The sequence below is a fragment of the Mauremys reevesii genome, linkage group 10, assembly GCF_016161935.1.
Source record: "Mauremys reevesii isolate NIE-2019 linkage group 10, ASM1616193v1, whole genome shotgun sequence".
Lineage (NCBI taxonomy): Eukaryota > Metazoa > Chordata > Testudines > Geoemydidae > Mauremys > Mauremys reevesii.
Window position 1 is genome coordinate 15122471 of NC_052632.1, and position 18445 is coordinate 15140915.

The 18445-nt window shown below is 56.3% G+C and overlaps 1 protein-coding gene across 4 annotated transcripts; it reads right to left on the minus strand.

The window, feature by feature from the left end:
- Positions 1–595: 595 nt before the first annotated feature.
- Positions 596–18013, minus strand: KIF7 (kinesin family member 7). 4 transcript variants are annotated; one of them, XM_039490843.1, is made up of 19 exons: positions 17922–18013; positions 16686–17081; positions 14402–14602; positions 12600–13017; positions 11179–11713; positions 10077–10214; positions 9396–9602; positions 8606–8772; positions 7811–7920; positions 7090–7242; positions 5703–5905; positions 5274–5471; positions 4903–5028; positions 4050–4226; positions 3469–3684; positions 2832–3038; positions 2168–2366; positions 1814–1960; positions 596–1501 (listed from the first exon to the last, which is right to left on the minus strand). In XM_039490843.1, exons 2-19 carry the CDS (start codon positions 17011–17013, stop codon positions 1113–1115), a joined length of 4119 nt encoding a protein of 1372 aa, XP_039346777.1. In that variant the 5' UTR covers positions 17014–17081; positions 17922–18013; the 3' UTR covers positions 596–1112. The 4 variants fall into 4 exon arrangements, with proteins under 4 accessions (XP_039346777.1, XP_039346775.1, XP_039346776.1 ...); XM_039490841.1 differs by having other exon boundaries at positions 8606–8775; XM_039490842.1 differs by lacking the exon at positions 17922–18013 and adding an exon at positions 17435–17543 and having other exon boundaries at positions 8606–8775.
- Positions 18014–18445: the final 432 nt, after the last annotated feature.

The window sequence follows — 18445 nt, forward strand, 5'->3', positions numbered from 1 at the left end:
AGTGCTATGTGGATTGTACCTGTTGCGTGTAACTTCTCTCTCCTGTAAAATCTCAGTGTTTGGTTTGGGGGAGGAGGAAGTGGGCTTCCATAGCATGATAGGCTCCTTCCAAGCTTCAACCTCACCAATTCTCATTTCAGTTTCCCCGGGGTAAGGAAAATCAGAGAGCACTTAACAAATGCTATTAGTGGCCAGTCCCATGACTGCTTGGAGATACCCGGACCTCCTTCAGGAATATGTACAAGTAGGGCCTGAAGCAGAATGCAATGGATTCTCCTTTGCTGGAGGCTATTCCATACAGAAGGAGAAAAATCAAGTGAGTTAAAAGCTTAGGGAAAAACAGCTGTGAAGCCTAGACTGTCCTAACCCAGCTTCTGAAATGAATATCCAGGACGCTTGGAGCTATGTTTAATGTGCTGCTACCAAAACAGCAATACAGGGGGGAAAAAAGGTTAAGTCTGGTCATAAGGGTCAGGTTATGGATAAGACCTAGCACACAGAACAATTGCCCTACCCTGTAACTGAAAGGCTCCATGTTCCCAAGCCAGTGCCTCATCCTCAGGGGTTAAGTGCGCGTAGGAGACTGAATGACAAGTGATTTAATAAAACTCACTCTGCTTTATTAGCAAGTTACAGCAGAAATGTAAAAAAGTTACTACAAAGATATTTACAAGTCCCCAACACTTAGTGCTAGTGTCAGAAAGCAGCTCCCCCTGCTGCAGCCAATAGAGGCTTTCCCTTGGGGCGACACCAGCAGGATAAACTCCACCTAGGAGCAGGCAGGCTCCAGAACTGTAAACATAAGTCCATAGTGGTAGAGGCCCTGACCAGAGCTCTGCCATGGGAAGCTGCTGTGGATGGGGGCAGGGAAGACTGCCCAGCTAACACTATTGTGCTGGAAACACCAAAGTGCAACTGATTGTACCTCCCATCAGCTGCCTTTTTAGGACATTTTCACAAGGAAAAATTGCTACCTCCCACCCCAGTCCTCAATGAAATGCAGTACGGTTGTAGCCAAGCTGCCTAGGCAGAGCAGGAAGGTATTTACTAGCTACACATGGCAGTGCTTGCTTCTTCTAGCGCTGGGCACAGTTAGTGTTCGAAGCTTGAGTCTAGACTGGATTTCTCCTGACATCAATCATTCCTGGATGGGAGGGCACTGGAGCAACATTGAGGCTGGCTCTGCGCAGCTCCCTCCAGGGTTTGGGCAGAGGAGCCAGGTTCCATGGCAGGGCCATGTCGTGGGGCTGCCCCAGTCTCAGGAGGTACTCTGCCGCTCGCTGCTGCATCCCCTCTGGGCCCAAGGGGTTGTCACTGGGCAGTGAAGAGCGCCTCCATGTGGCTGGTAAAGGTGCATGCACCAAGTCCCTATTCTCATCCCCGCACTTATGGCTTCCTTCAGTGGCAGCCTGCTGTTCCACAATACCAGTGCCTGATTCGTCACAGGTCCCAGGTACAGCAGGTGGTCTGTCCCCAGCTCCGAGCATGCGTCTCTCCACTCCTGCTGGAGGAGACAGGTGGTTAGAGAAGTGGTTCTCAGGAGAGTTACTGCTGACCCTTAGATAAGTCCGGGAAACTCAAGTGTGTGCCAGTTACAGCAAGAGATTGCTGACGGGCACCCTCCTCTCTGCACGGAAGGAGTGGGCATGGATAACAATCCAGAGGCAACTGGCCCAGCATAGGCTCTCCCCTCAAACTCTTGCTGCTAAAGGAATGGGAGTTTCTACCTGGTCACATGCAGGCAAATGAAAGCATGTCTGGGGGGTAAAGCTCAAGCAGCACTCCCTACCCCCACCAGCAGGGGTTTCCTCACCTTTGCTCTGGCCTGGGTGGCTCAGATTACTCAGCCTCTGGTTCAGCACCTGGTTTGCCCACATGTAGCGGCTCAATTCTTTTTCCAGCACTTGGATTCTTCCCTCAAACTGTAGCTTGCTACTGGCCAGCCCCTCACCCATGTGCTCTACAAAGAGAAGGAGCGTTATTACAGGCTGTGGGGCTTGGCAACCGCGCTGCAGTTGCCCTGCAAAGGGTCCATGAAGTGGAGGAGCCACTGGGCCACAGAACTCCATCATGGAAGGGTTAACTAAGGCAGGGGTGTCAATGAGCCCACTTGGCTTGTGGGAAGAACAGGTTCATCTCCATGAGCATAGGGAGACAAGGGCCTTACCTTGGCTCTGCTGGAGCAGGAACTGGATGTTCTGCTCGTGCTCCTTCTGTTGCAGGGTGAGCTGCCGGTCCATCTCCAGGCGCTGGCGCTCCAAAGCCACCTCCAGCCAGTTCACTAGCTGCTGTTGCTCCTCCAGCTGCATTTCCAGCTCGGAGAAAGCAATGTGCTGCCTGTGCTGATCCTCTCGCAGGGTCACCACCTGCCCCGGGCCCAAGAGCAGGCCACATGTCAAACCCTACTGAAGCTTGGAAGCTTCACTCTTCCCCACTGATCAAGTTAGTTTCTTGCTAAGGAGCAAAAAGGGCTTGGTCTTCAATAGAGTCCACCACTTCCAAAGGGCCACAGCTGCCTCACTGCCACCAGGGGGAGCCATGCAGCAGCTGAGAGCAATGGCAGGTGGCCAGCTAGAGCAGAGCCCAGCTGTGGTACCCAGCACTTCTGCCCCAATCAGAGTGTTTGCAACGCTGGGGGCTTTTGTGTCATAGGGAAAGCAGGCTACAAAAGGAATAGAGGGGGGCTGCCCCCCTCCCAGTAGAAAGCCAGCAAAGGACCAGGACTCCTGGGCACAGGTACAGCAGAGTGCAGGAGGGAAGTACCATTTGATTAGACACCACAGTCCCAAGCTGAGAGGTGCCCTGCCCTCGCCCTCCGATCTGGATCCTACCTTATCGAAGTACTTGCAGAGCAGAGCTCGGGTCTCGGAGGAGGAGAGGTAGCTGAGCTTGGCCATGAGGTTCATCTCGCACTGGGAGAGCAGGCTGGCCGAGGCCCGCAGGACCCGCTGCCTGCATGTGATGGACTCGTTCTTGTACTCGATCGCAGCATCCAGAGCCTCAATAGCCTCGTCCAGCTGGAACAGGATCCGCTCTTCCTGCCGCCCGGGGAGGAGGAAGGGAGCTGCAGTTACTCCTGGGTTAGAATGAGGGGGAGCGGAACCCACCCAGAGCAGTCAGGTTGGTGATCTGCAAGCTACACCCGGGCTTCAGCCCTGCCAGGGCCCCTCACTCTTGAGCCCCCCCTCTTATTCCACTCGTAGCCAACACACACAGAGCTCTGCCAATGCCCCTTGCTACAGACACGGCCTCCCCTCGCAGATCTGTCCAGCCTCAGGCCTCTTCCAAGGTGAAAATTGTACCCAACTGTGCTAGATTTGGAGCGACAGTGATGTGCAAAAATCAGGCCCATCACAGTCTTCTTCCATGTGACCAACGTAGCTCTGAGGCTTGGCGCACAGCCCTTTGCTAGACACCCTCACGCTATTTACACGAGCGGTGGCGTGGGCCCAAGAGGCAGCTGGTTACCTCCGGGGATAGCAGGGTGCCCTGGCGTAGCTTGTTGTCTATCTCCAGCCTTTGTTTGAGCAGCTGGTCCTTCTCCTGGCGCAAGCTGTTGATCTCCTGCCGGATCTGCTGCTGATCGTGGGCGCTGCCATGGCGGAGCTGCCCGTTTTTCTCCGTCAGCTCCTTTTCCAGGAGTTCCAGGCGGCTGGACACCCGCACGATGTCGTCCGTCAAGGCCTGGAGCAGCAGGAACAAGACCTCACCTGAGCTTCTCCCCAAGGGAAACCCAGCCCTGCAACTGCCCTCCACGACACCCAGGCAAGCCAAGGGCAATTCACCCAAACCACAGCCCAAGCCACAGTGAGAGGAGATTCCAAGGCAGGAGTTTAATGGAGAGGCCGATGTGGCTCAGATTAAAGGTCAGGAAAAGGCAGAGTCAGCAAAAGTCACACAGCGTGGGCACTATTCTCTACCCCAAACTCTGCTGATGCTGCCTCAGTCCAGACCACAGCCCCGCCAAGGCACCTCACTCCTGCAAGCACTCTCCCGCTCCCCATTCCCCAGCAGGTGCAGCTGTGTCCGAGGGACCTCCCGCATCCCACCTGGCTGGAGCGGCGTCTCTTGTTCTCCAGGCCATTCTTCTCCTGCAGTAGCGCTTCCTTTTTGGCCACTATGGCTTCCCGTTTCCTCAGCTCGTCCTCCAGCTCATCCAGGGCGCGACGCTGCTCAAGGACTTTGTCCATTTCCAGGTCCAGCCACTTCTTCTGCTCCTCGATTTTCTGATGGAGAGAGAGGGAGAGGATGGGGGGAGGATGTGGTCACGGACAGGAGGGAGGTTAGGTCTAGGGGGGAAGAAGAGAGGCAGGAGTAGCTAGTAGAAGCTTCTCTGGCCCCACCACTGCAGATCTGAATGCTTCACCCCTTAATGGATTTATCCTCACCCCCCCCCTCTGAGCTAGGGCAGTGCTCTTAACCCCAGTGTACAGAGGAGGAACTGAGGCACGCAGAGGCTAAGTGACTTGCCCAAGGGCACACAGGAAGTCTGTGGCAGAATAGAGAATAGAACCCAGGTTTCCTGAGTAACAGGTTAATGTCCTAAGCTCCTGTCATCCGTCTGAGAGACAAGGCTTCACCACAGCTGCTCCATGCCCCAGCCATTTGGGATTACTGGGGCTCAGGAGGGTCCTGGCTAGGACAGGTCAGTGCACTTCAGGTCCCAGGAATATGTGGGGCCCAGAGCAGAGGCTACATGTGAGCTTTGCCCAGTGGGGAAGGAGGAAACAGTGAGTGTAAGGGGATGTGGGTCAAGCTCAGTCTGTCCTTCCCGGGGAGCGATTCCAGGGACAGCTGCCAATCAGGGCATGGGGGCCAGACACCTTTGCTGACATTACCAATCTGGTGCAGGGCTCCCCTAAGTGCCCACCCCGTTTGAACAGGTGGGTCACTGCTATGTACTTGCTGCTGTTCCAGACTGATCATAGAGCCATTGCTGCCGCTCCTCCGTTTCCTCTGGAAAGCTGCAATCTCCTCCGTCTTGATGCGCAGGATCTTCTGATGCTGCTCATGCTTCAGTTCCAGCTCCTGCACAGTGGGGAGCAGCCATTAGTTTGGGGGTGAAGTGGGGGGGAGAACAGGTTGATCCCGCGCCCAGGAGCTCAGACTGACAGATGGGGCTGGAGCCCTCACAGCCTCAGACTCCACTCGCTGGGCCAAGCTGTTACTCCAGAAAATGCAGTACAGGCTCCCCTCTGCAACCTGCTGCTGGTGAGGACACACCCCAGCGCTACCCTCTGCCCTTGGCTGGCACCCAGGTGTCGAGCTCTTACCTTGACTCGGTGCTGCCGCTTGTGCATCTCTGTCTCCAGGCGGCGTTTCTGCTCCGTCTCCTCACGCAGGCGTCTCTGCAGCTGCCCCTGCTGCCGCCGCATCAGCTGGACGTTCCTTTCCAGCTCCCGCACCCGCTTCTCGCTCTGGGCAGACAGCGACACCAGCCTCTCCGTCACTTGCTTCTTCTCTCGCAGCACCTGCCATGGGACGGCTGCCCTTAGACTCGAGGCCGGGAAATCGGATACCACCCTGCCCTTCGGAGAACCCGACAGCCTTTAGAGAGAGAGAAAGCCCCCAACCCTACTCCTTCGACAACCCCTCCGACACAGGAGCCACAGCCCAGGGGCAAGCAAGCTGTGCTCAGCCTGCAGGTGCTTCAACTCCTCCCAGCTAGGGCAGAGAGCCGAGGACCCCGCGCTCACACTGACCCGTGCCTTGCTCTGGGCTGCTGCAACCCTCGTGCGATATTCCTGCAGTTTGCATTTCTCTCCAGCGTCCTGGGGCTCCCTCCCCTCCAGTTCCTGCAGCTGCTTCTGGCCACTGCTCAGCTCCGCTCGCACCTGCTCTGCCTCCTGCTCCAGCTCAAAGATCTTCTGGCAGTACTGTCTGTTCATAGCCTGGGCATCCTTGCCTGAAACCACCAGGGAATCCACACGGTCACCAACTGCTCTGCCCCCTCCCGCCCCCGCTCCCTTCCAGGCGGCAGAGCAACGCCAAGGGCCTGTATGGACCTGGCAGCTTCAGGCATTCGCCAGCCCATCAGGAGCAGCAGTTGTTGCCTTCGGACACTGGGCTGTGCTAGAATAGCCTCCGCAGGGCACCCAGGCCTGCTGCACAGGTGCACAGACAACGAGTCACTTCCCTTTCCTGGGGATCAGATTTCCCACCCTTCCCTTGGCTCATCCTGCAGGAAGCCCCCCTGCGGCATACCACCTACGCCACCAGCCCTGCTGGTCTGATCTCCAGCAATCCCTGCTCTAGCTTTTGTGACAGCTGGTCAGAGTAGATGGGGCGGGATCCTGTGACTCCTCCCCTTCCAGTCAGCACCCTTCCTTACCTCAGCTCCTCCAATGAGAGACCCTGAGGGAGCAGGAGGAGAAGCCAAGAGGAAGGATCTCAACCAGTAGGTGGTGGCAGAAGCAACACTAGCGTGGGGGGGCGAGATGGCTGAGGGGATTGTCTTATACTGCATGCAAGGGTTCAGTCAGTATTTGCTGAGGCCAGGCAAGCAGCTGGGCACAGGGCCCACTTCTCTGCTGAGGAGGGAGCCCCCTTGCTAGCAGTAAGAGAAACCCCACAAGATGCAGGCAGGGCCGGCTCCAGCTTTTTTGCTGCCCCAAACGGCGAAGCTAAGAAAAATAAATAAATAAAATAAAGCCGCGATTGGTGGCACTTCGGCTGCAGCTCTACTGTGCTGCTTCATTCTTCAACGGCAATTCGGCAGTGGGCCCCTCACTCCCTCTTGGAGGGAAGGACCCGCCACCAAATTGCCGCCGAAGACCCGGACGTGCCGCCCCTTTCCATTGGCTGCCCCAAGCGCCTGCTTCCTTTGCTGGTGCCCGGAGCTGGCCCTGATCCAGGAAGTGGGGCTATGCTCATGGTAACAAGTATGGCAGGGAAGGTCACTCAGCTCACTGCGAACCTGGCCTAATGGGGAAGGCGCACAGGGAGGGAAGCAGAGTTGGAGGAACAGAGGGAACAATGTCCCTCCAGGAGAGAAGACAGGCAGAGATTCAGCACCTCCTCCCATAGGTGTAATCGCAAGAGCCCCCAAGCCTCCCTGGCAGGAACATCGCCACACCAGCAGCTCTGCACCTGTCTTGATGAGCTCTGCGATGAGCTCCTCCTTCATGCGAATGTTTATTGCAAGCTCCCGGATCTTCTGCTGGGCCTGCACCAGCCGCCGCTCTGAGTCCTTCCCTGAAAGGCCTTCCCTGGGACCAGCCAGCTCCCTCCTCCTGCAGGCCTCTGCAACACAGAGTGAGCCTGCTTCAGGACCTCGCCCAGGAAGCTGCCGTCCCAAAAGCAAGGTGGAGAGGGGACATCAAGCCAATAATGCTGTGGCCCAGATCTGGCGGAACGCTGTCCATGGTTGCCCTCATCTTTAAGACACTGCTACAGCCCTCAAAGACTACAGATCCCAGCATAGAATCATAGAATATCAGGTTGGAAGGGACCTCAGGAGGTCATCTAGTCCAACCCCCTGCTCAAAGCAGGACCAATCCCCAACTATTTTTTTTTTGCCCCAGACCCCTAAATGGCCCCCTCAAGGATTGAACTCACAACCCTGGGTTTAGCAGGCCAATGCTCAAACCACTGAGCTATCCTCCCCAGTGGCTGGGCCACCATCTGCTCCGTTCTGCACTAGTCATGGTAGCCCTCAGGCTCTGGCCTAGGTTGGGCCGTCTGGATGCCCCTGCACCACCTTTCTTTTCCAGAGCAGAGCACATGGCAGCGGTGAGGAGCCCAGACAACAGGGGCTGAAGGCATCACCAGCCTTCAGAAGATTCCCCCCCAGGATACAGTCTCCACTTACCTTTGGGCAGCTCCGGGGGCTCCTCCTGCACGGGCAACGAGCTGCCTCTGCTCTGCTCCTCATACCCCTTGCCGGAAACGTCCTTCTTGCTCCAGCTTCGGATCCCATTTCTAGAATAGCAGCAGATCAGTTTAGATTGGCGCAGGCTCAGCTACAGCTGAGAGAAGAAGGAACCTGCTCCAAGCCTGCCACGTGGCACTAGCCCAACAGAGAGGGACGAGGCTGCCCTTGTGCTCCGTGGGAACGGGTTCCAGAGGGGCTGGGATCAGGAAGGAAGCAGCAGACTCAAATCCAGCTCAGTCCATTTCCCAGTGGACAGGTGCTCACATCCTCCAAGCCAGCAGTTGGCTAAGGCCTGAATGGCCCCAGAGATGGAGCTCACCTCTCAACTCTAAAAATGGCCCCTCCAAATCAGGGCCGAGATACAGAAGGAGGAAGCTTGAGCTGCCCCTGCCTGTGCTGTGCAGGGTGGGCTCAGTCTCCGGGGCCATCAGGCCAGCACCTCTGCCCTCCGCCAGCACCAGCCTCACCAAGCAGTTAGACGCTAATCTGCAGTTCGGTCATTACAAACACACGCTCCGGTTTGGCTTCTGTAGTTCTACAAGTGCCTCTCGGGCTTAGGGGACATGGCACCCACCTGGCTAAGGGCTCCGAGGTGGCTCATTTAGAGCCAGCCCAATTCCTGGTGCAGGAGTCTCTGGCTGGTGGTGGGACAAGTCCTTAATCAAGGGAAGCAGACATGGTGTTCAGTGAGCGGCCCCGGCCGACGTTCCCGTGTGTGCAGCCTACACTCACCTGCGCTGGTGCAGGGACCGTTTCTGCTCCCTCTCTTCCTCCCAGGATGGCTCAGAGTCCTCACTGCTCTCCCTCATCTGCATCACGGCTTTGGCCTCCTGAGCGCAGGCACGGCTTTGGCAATGCACCACCAGGTCCTCCCCCAGGTGGGATGGGCTGCTGCTGAGCTGCTGGGGAGGGGGCGGGGGAAGAGTCATGCACGGAAAGATGGACACACTGCGCAAGGGCCAGGGCTCGGGGGGGGCACTGAGTTATAAAGAAAGGAGACAATGTGGAGCTCAGTGGCTTTGTGAGCAGGGCTGGTGAGTTCCTGGACCCAGCCAGCTGCTCCCAGCTGTGCAGCACACAAGGCTTTATCTGCAGCCTGAGCTCGGGATGCAATTTGCAAGTGCTCAGACTTGGGCCATGGCTACACTTGCAAATTTGCAGCGCTGCAGCAGGGTGTGAAAACACACCCTCTCCAGCGCTGCAAATTGCGGCACTGCAAAGCGCCAGTGTGGTCAAAGCCCCAGCGCTGGGAGCGCAGCTCCCAGCGCTGGGAGAGCTCTCTCCCAGCACTGGCGCTTTGACTACACTTAGCGCTTCAAAGCGCTGCCGTGGCAGTGCTTTGAAGTGCAAGTGTAGCCATAGCCTTGGTTGAAACTAGTTTTTCCCCAAACTGAGCAAAGGCTCCACAGCAGGGAGGACAACACCCACGCCTAGGGACGAGTTACAGCCTGACCGTGGGAAAGGCCAGCTCCTCCGGTCAGGGGAGCCAGCCCTTCCCAAGAGCAAGCACTTCCACACCCACCTTTCCACAACGGACTCTCCGGCTCGACTGGCCCAGGCTGAGGCCATGGGACCGCGCGGTATCCAGCGGAGCCGTGTGAGGTCTCTGGGTGAGCTCCACCAGGTGAACGTTTTGCAGCAGCTCGGGCACCTGCAGGTTTGGCATCGCCATCTCCAGGCGCACGTGTAGCTCCGAGATGGCATCCTGCTGCTCCTGCAACTTATCACTCTGAAAAACAACGGAATATGGGATTTCCCCGCACGTCTCTCAGGCCTGCTGCTAGCACAGTACAAACAGGACATGCTGCACTCTCCCTGATTGCCCGCCCCCACTGTCTGTGCCATCCAGAAAAGGGGTGGCAGATTAATAGGAGAGATGAGATAGGCAGGGAGATTTGGCTGGGTTTTGGGGCGGGCGTGGGGGGGGAAAGGGCGGCACTAAAAACCCAACAGGAAAATCCCACCCCAGAAGGGAGAATCTACAGCCCAGGCCAGGCAGCATTTGAAATTAAAGACTCCCTAGCTGGGCCCAGTCTCTGAGGAACAAAGGTGCGATGAAGGTTGAAAAGGGAGCAATGGACCCCAAGAGGGTGCAGGGAGGGTTTGCCCATCAGGACAGAGAGATGCAGGTTGCCGGCAACAGGAAGGGGAGGGGACGGCTGGGTCAGGGATTCCCCTGGGCATGGGCAGAGGCCAGCAGTACCTGCAGTTTGTACTGCTCCATGGCATCCTCCAGGGCAGCTAGGAAGTCACGGTTCTCCTCCTCCAGACGCTCCACCTGTCTCTGCAGCTGGGCCAGGTGCTCGTCTCTGGCTGCCTCACGTGCTTTCTCTGTGCTCACCTACCCCCAGGGAAGGGAAGAGAGACGAAATCAGTAACCCCCAAAACGTCACTGTACCACTGTGCTCCTCTCCCTGCCCCACACACGGCACAAACAGGTATGTCTGCTGTCCGGTGTCCCACCAGTCAGACACAAAGGCCTGTTCACTCCTCCCCTTGTGCTTGGGGTGACAAGCCCGAGAAGAAAGATGTTATTTAGCCCGTTACTAAGTCAGGCTGCACTGGGGGATGCTGCTGGGAGGGAAGAGTTGCAGTGCTGCAGGATGTGCTCAGTGGGGCTCCCCCAACACACACACTCCCACCCCGACTCACTGAAATAACTTCTCTAGCTGTACAGCTGCTTTCCCCACCAGAGGAGTAGGTACGTTCCACGCGACATCTGAAGCTAGTTTAATTTCACCTTTAAAAAAAATCCCACTGGTACCCAGCCACCGTTCTGCCTTGCTACCGTCTGCCAGCAGGATCCAGGCTTCTCCCTCACGCCCTGGCCACACTCCCTGTGTGGATGCTGCTTTCCACCCCAACAGCAGCTGCCTTTCAGTGGGGAGGCAGGCGGGAGGGTCCTCAGAGGGATTGGGAAGCTTTCCTAGTTGATGTCTGAGAAGCACTTTGTCCTCTGTGGAGGACAGGGACTGCTGAGTTATTCAGAGGGAAATGAAACTGCACCTAGGTCTCCCAAGTCCCAGGCTACCCCTAACCATTGGCCCATACTACTCCCCTCTACCCCAGGAGGCTGTGCCCATCCACAGATGGGCTCCAATGAGGGCCTAATACAGAGACAAGCTCATCTCACTCTCTTCTTTCCCTCTGCCAATGCAGCTTTTCCTTTACTGTCCTCCCCAGGTGCTTCCTAGCTCTCCTCTCTAGCCCCAAGCGTCACCGCCGGTGAGCCTGGCCTGGGGCAGGTGATGCTGTACTGACACTTCTCACTGCCCAGCGCCCAAACACGGCCGACACCCCAATACCTGAGTCCGTGGCGACGTCGAGCCTTGTGCCTTGGGGTGCCGATCCTCTACGGAGGTGCTCTCAATGCCACTATCCAGTCCAGAGGCAGAGGTCAGCTCGCTCCTCTCGCTCTCGACCGCGCACAACCACTCCTTCACCCGCAGGATCTGCTCCACGCTCAGGTTGCCCTCCCCCTGCAGTTCCATCAGGAGCTGGTAGGCAGCGTCCGTGCATGTCCGGTAGTGGGCGCACTCTGCCAGCAAGCGGGCCGGGTGCTCTTGTGGGCACCGCTTGGCAGTGTCGGAGCGGTTTATGATACGGGTCTCCGAGCGGTGCCGCTGCTCCAGCGCCCTCTGCAGGTTCTTTATTTGAAGCTGCAGCTCCTCCACGTGCTCCGTCTCCCTGCGGCAGTTCACCATGGCCTTGTTCTTGATGTTCTGAGCTCGGCTGGCATAGTTCAGCGTGTTGAGACTCTCATCGAAGTCAGAGGAGGAAGGGCTGACACAGGCGATCATGACAGTCTGGGCATTCCCCCCAAGGGAGTCTTTCAGGATCCTAAGGAGAAGAGCGGAGACATCGGACCCGAGCTAGGGGCAGCAGCCCACACGACAGCAGACATGCCCGGGGCTGACAGGGTATTCACAGCACCACCCCTCTGACAGGGTAAACCCCGGGGTACAAAACGCTTTCCCATTAGCTCAGTGCTGGGGAAAGGGGCCAGGACAACAGCCCTGAGTTCCTGCATGTCCCTACGGGAGAGGGAGAGCACAGCCTGAAGCACTGCACGCGTCCCTCATGCTGACCTCTGGTGAAAATGCCTCCAGTGCAGCAGCCAATTCTGGGGGTAAGAGGGGCTCCAATAACCTCTGCTGGGCATGCCAACAGGGGGGCCGGTTATGTGACCCTGTCCGGGCTAGGAACTAGACTGAGACCACCTTCCTTCACACAGGCCCCAAACCGCCAGCTGATGGGAGCATCTGCTAGTCACTGCTAGACAGGAACGGACAGGAGCCTCCATATCCCAGTCCCAGTGCCCTGAGCCACAGCAGCGCAGGCCACCCAGCCTAATGTTTTACGGTGCAGCAGCATTGGAACAAGCTGGACTTTCACGCTTATCCTTGGCTCCCTGCTTCTCCAGGACCCCTCCAGCCAAACAGGATGGACTGACAGGCCTGGATACCTGTGGCCGTTTGGAGAGATGGCCAGCGGACCCCTTCAGAACCAGTCAGAGAGCCTCCAAGCGAGAGCAGCAGGGACAAGAGACCCGGCAAATTCAACTGTGGCCGCCACCAACCCTGACTGGGCAAGGGTGGCCAAGACCCAGCCAAGCCCCTCGGCATGCTGGGAAGGAGTAAAGAAGGCTGGTGTCCTTGCTACGGGGCTAAGAGAGCACCAGCCAGATGAGCAGAGTGATGTGGGTGGCCCAGGCACCATGGGGTACCTGGTGATTTTGGAATCCCTGTAGGGAATGTGGCTGCATTTCCTGCGGGGGTCTCCCAAGGCGCTGATCACATTCCCCAGAGCCAGCAGGCCACTGTTGATCTGGATACTCTCCTTCAGGCGCTCCCCCGTGTTTCCAGTCTTCACCACCCGCTCTGAGCCCGCTAGGTCCACAAAGTGGAATTTGGAAGCCAGGACTTGGCCGGAGGCCAGGGCTGAGGCCCCGTCGTGGAGGGTGAGGTGGGGGAGCCGGCCGGCACCGCGCCGCTGCTCCATGGTTACTGTGAAGATGGTGTGTGAACGGCTCGACTGTGTGTTGATGTGGGTGGCTCCTGTGTGCTTGACTGTGTTGCCCATTTCCAGCAGGCTCAGGACCTCATCCAGCCCCTCCACTTCTGTTTCCTTCACCCCATACAGCACTGCAACGAGACAAACAGGGCAGTGACGGCGCTGGCATGGATACTCAGACACTGCCGGGGAAAGCCACACGCAGACACAGCTAGGATGTTCGGGGGGGTGGAAGGGCAGTTAGGACTCTCCCAGAGTAACTCCCAGAAGGGAAATCTGTTTCCCACCCAAAGGGTTTTCCTCCAGTCAGCAGGGTACACCGGTTTGTTATTGTAGGGCTGCTTGAAAGGGCCAGACTATGCACCCAGCTAATTCATCATGGGCCACGCCCCTGCATTCAGCCATAGGTATCTATTTTAAGCACCCAACGCTGGCTCACTTGTCTGGGGGACAAACCCTTCCACCCCAGCCTCACCAAATAAATAATGGGCAGAGCAAAGATGTAGTGAAGCGGAAAAATGAGGTTGCTTAGCTACCCTTGGGAACAGCCCCAGGACTGAAATGTTGGTCCCGATCGCATACAATCGCTTTGGAGGCCTCCACAGCACACCCCGACTCAGCTTCTCAGAGCCGACGGTGCCTGAGAAAGGCGAGGGGCCATAAATCTTAAGTGTTGTTGAAAATGGAGACCTGCACCCTGAGGGCGTCCCTTTAGACCCCTTCCATGCCGACTGCTGCCATCACCATCACGTGGTGCTGCTGGAACCAGGAATTCCAGAGGGAATGGACCAGAGACATCAGACAGCAGAGCAGCACTGAACTAAAGCCGGTGTCTCATCCAATATTGTCCTAGCAATGCCCTTCATATATTCCATTAGCCTAAGAGAATACGTAATCCGGAGCTGCCCCTAGAAGACAGGGAACCCGCCCCAAGGCTAGTGTGGGTTTGTTTGGCCACAATTACTTACTGTGCATAAGGTAACTACTGGGCACGTGGCTAGTGTTCAAAGGCGAGAGCCCCGTGCCGGCGGGGCTATAGAAAAGCTCTCCTTGCACTGTTCAGCAGAGCCTGCTAGCCAAGGCCAGCTGCATGGACAGCAAGTGAGATCTCAGGTGCCAGGAGACTTCCTTTTGCCCCCACGTTAAATGGCCACATGTGAAATGCATTTCCAGCCCCAGGGGACCTGCACAGCTGAGTTACTGAAGATGTTGGAAGGGATGTTGCTCCACCCACATTTGGAAAAAAAGGCCCTTAGATAAAGCTGGGACCCCCCAGTCAGAGCACATATTATGCTCCGTATTCAGTAACTGCATGCTACCGTAGCCAAAAATCTGAGTCCCAGCCGTGGTCACCCAGTCATAAGTTTCATAGTAGGGGCTGGGCGGGGGAGAGTAATGGAGGCAATCGCTTCTTTGTCAGGGCAGAAGCACGGTGCACTGCTTTGCAGGAACACACGCCCAGCCCTGGCCACGGGAGTCAGTCCAGGAGGAGAGTCTAAGAGCAGTCACATGTACCAATATTGCCCTTGTCGTCCTCACGGATCAGGATGTCCTTGCTGGCTGTTTCCACTTGCAGCAGGTCCTGGAACTCCTCCTTATACACCTCCAGGTAGGAGACTCTGACTGTGTAGTCAATCAGGTCATTCTCATCAATGAGTTTGAAGGTCTCAGCCATGGCACGTGGGATGATGCCCTGCTCATCCTCATTGATGGAAGCTGGCAGGGAGAGACAGACACAATCACCAGAAGCAGCGGATGCCCAGAGAGCCAACCCCAGTGCGGTGTGCAGCAGGGGGCAATCAAAGCAGAGCACATCTCATGCCGCAAGGACAGTATGCCACAGGGAACAGCTTTACACCATCCCATGTGCTCAGCAGTGAGGGTCCATATTAAAGGCCCCAAGGAGCACTTCTCATAGGAGGTCCTAGGGTCCTTGTCCAAAATTCCCCTCAACCCACTGTTGCATTCCTGCTGCCCTTCACCCAGAGATAGTGCACCTTAGGGTATGTCTTCACAGTACAGTTAACCTAACCTGGGTGTGAGTATTCCCACAGCCAAACTATGCCCATGTCCTCACTGTTTCTGCACTTGCCTTGTGTCTGGAGGCATACCCCACAGTTCTTTGTACTGAGATGTTCTAGGATTCTTTTCCAGCCAGTTGTGTCAATTGCAGGAAAATTTGTCTGTCTTTTGGGAGGAATTGTGGGAAGGCACTGGAGGATTATCAGCACTCGAGTGATTTAGCCTGAATCCTCTCTGCAAAATGGACAGGCTGCAGCCTAAGTGAAAGCAAGGTCTGGGCTCTAACCCACACCCCTAGCCATGTAAACTAGTCCAGGTTTAACCTTGGTCAGAGATTTTTCTGTGTGGAAAGTCCTGTGGGGGTTGGGCTAAAACATGGTGAAGAACCCAGGTTAACTGTGCAGTGAAGACATATACTTGGTGGTACTGCATATATGGAGTTGTGAAGTGCTTTCTTAAGGAGAGAAAAGTAAATTACAATATCTGTAGGTCGCAAACATTATAGCTGAGGCTGAAATGTGATTTCCTTTGAATCCAGCACCACTCAGAACTTTCTCCAATTAAAAAAAAATGTTCTTCTGGGCTGAGAATTTCTTTAAATTAAATTAAGTTTTACATTGATTTTTTTTGGGGGGGGGGGGGTCCTTCAATATCCCCAAACCATCTGAAGTTATAAGCCTCAAACTTGGCATGAAGACTCCCAACTGCAAAAGGAAAAGTCAAGCCAAGCTTGAACACACAAAAGCAATTCAGTATTTTTATAGCTATCTTTCTGCACACGCGCAGTAAATATTTTAAGGAGCCTTAGGTACTAAAACAGCCAGCCCTTCAGTATAAAAGCATTTACGGGAACTGAACAGCAGAAGCTCAAGAAAAGGGGGAAAAGGAAATTGCAACAACAAAAACCTACAATGAAATTAAATGCAAAACTCCTTCTGTTAAGGCTTAGTTAGGGTATGTTTCACTTAAACAGCTATAGCAGTACTGCTGTAGCACTTCAGCATAGACACTTGCTACAGCGGCGGGAGGGGTTCTCCCCTCGCTCTAGTTAATCCACCTCCCTGAGAGGCAGTAGCTAGACTGATGGAAGAATTCTTCCATTGACCTAGCACTGTCCATACTGGGGGTTAGGTCGGCATCTCTAAGGGGTGTGGATTTTTCATGCTCCGAGAGATGTAGCTATGCTGATGTAAGTTTTTAGTGTAGAACAGCTCTGAGAAATAAAGGAAGCAAGGCTCAGGAAAGTCAAAAGTGAAGACACCCTTAGAAAATCACAAAACAATCTCCTTGCTTGACCTTCCCAAGATAACCAAGTGGCAACCATACTTCATGTGCTGCTCAAACAGAGTTACTGATCTCAAGCCAGTGGATGAATAGTTTTGCAAAAGTTACATCAGGTTCCTATGGGAATATTGCATCGGACACAGAAAAATACTATGTATGTGCAGTGTCTAGTTTTGCAGCTAAACATAAAAACTCTCTATCAACTGGGCACCAAAAAGAGTTGTGTCCTCTCTTGGTACAGGTGCAGGACAGGCAGTATGGCCAAGCTGAGGAGCCTTTGAATTTCCTCAACTTTTTGCCTGCTTCATTTCTCAGCCTTGAGGTTGCACTGTCACCAGCTTTTCATGCTATTATTACTAAACCAGCCCAAGAAGTCCTGTCTGCCCTGCTCACAGCCAGGCCCTGGGCAGTGGGTGGGGGAGGGAACCATTGCTACACATGCATCAAGGGGGGGGGACAAGACTAGGAATGTGCTACTTCTCCAGATACTCACAGACACTTGCTTCCCCAATGGTGTAGGTTTTGCCCGAGCCAGTCTGGCCATAAGCAAACACAGTAACGTTGAAGCCTTCAAAGAAGGCCTCGACCAGCGGCTGCACGCAGGCGCCATACACCGACTCCTGGTTTGAGGATTCAGTGAAGACAGCATCAAAGTGGAAATGGCGGTTACGCCCCAGGGTCACCTCATTGGTCTCTGGGTCCCCGTGCAGACAGGCCTCGTGTCCATGCAACAGCTCCTTGGGCAGCAGCGGTCGAATGCGCACAGCTACTCTGACGGGAGTCTCCTCAGCTCGAGGCTGGGCCTCAGCTTTCAGACCCATGGTCAGCAATCGCAGCAAAGTCAGGAGAGCCCCAAGCCAAGTGCAGGCACCATCTCTCTGCCCACATGCTGTAAGGAGAGAAGCTGGGTTAATGTTGATTCATGCCAGAATTGCCTCTGAGCAACCATCGAGAAAGGTTCCTGATGATTTGATTGAGGGATGCAGAGTGGAGCTGGAAAAATTCCAGGATCCAGCTACCCAGTGTCGGTGCAGAGCTAGGACCTACTGTACATTTACTAGAGCTTTATCCAGTCTTGTTTCACACATCCTTAGTTTTGGGGCTCCCACACATTTCTTGGGGGAGCCATTCCCCAGCCAGCTCAACCCCAGAGCCAGGACTTTATCCCCACAGTCAGTCTGCATTTCCCCATTGTGCATCTCCTCCAGTTCCCCATGCACAGCCTGAACGATGCCTCCGTACCTGGAGTTCATCCACTTCACCTTGACTCTGCCCTGGTGACATGCGGGTCACTCCCTTCCCCCACTCATCTGATTAAAACGGGGACAGGCTGGGGACATGGGCACAACTGATAATCTGTGCCTCTTGGTGCCACTTACCAAGGCCTCTGGGCACCACCACTAACCAGGAGGGCGGCGCTCTCCATAACTACCCAGGGCCCTAGCAAATCCCCACCCCCGCAGGTACACACAGACCCTGCAATCTCCCCAGGGGGGAGGGAAGTGCTAGAGACTGGGGGGGGGGTTGAGTCCCTCCCGATGGCAGAGCAGGGTGGGAGGAGCGGGTCACCACGCTGATCCCAGGGCAGTGGCTGCGGGGGGGGGGGGTGTCATGCTGGGCCTGTACCCCTCTCGCAGGGCACTGGGGGTACCGGGCTGAGCCCCAGGGAAGTCCCGCCCCGGGGACGATCTGAGGCCGCGGCGCGGAGCCCAGGCAGCCCCGCACTCACCCCTCGGCCCGGCCGGACAGTAACAAGCCCCAGGCCGGGCGCACGGGGATGGCGTCAGGCGCGCGCCCCGGCCTGGGGGGTCTCGAGTCCCGTCCCGCCCCGCTAGCGCCGCCCCCACTAGGGGCGTCAACTCCGCCAGCCCGGCCCGTAGGACCAGTGTTCCCGGCCGGGCATTGACGTGATCCCCCGGAGAGTCAGACCCCAGCGTCATCGGCCCCTCCAGCCCTCCTACCCCCACCCCAGGGTCATCACCAGCCAGGGGCCTGCCCCCCCCCACAGCTCTGCCATCCCTCTCCAGCTACATCAGCCGCCCCCACCGCCCTGCTACCCCCCCCCAGCGTCATCAGCCCCCCCCCCAACCCTGCCACCCCCTCCCCGAGTCATCACCAGCCTGGGGCCTGCCCCCCACAGCCCTGCCATCCCTCTCCAGCTACATCAGCCCCCCCCACCGCCCTGCTACCCCCCTCCCCAGCGTCATCAGCCCCAGCCCTGCCACCCCGAGTCATCACCCACCAGGGGCCTGC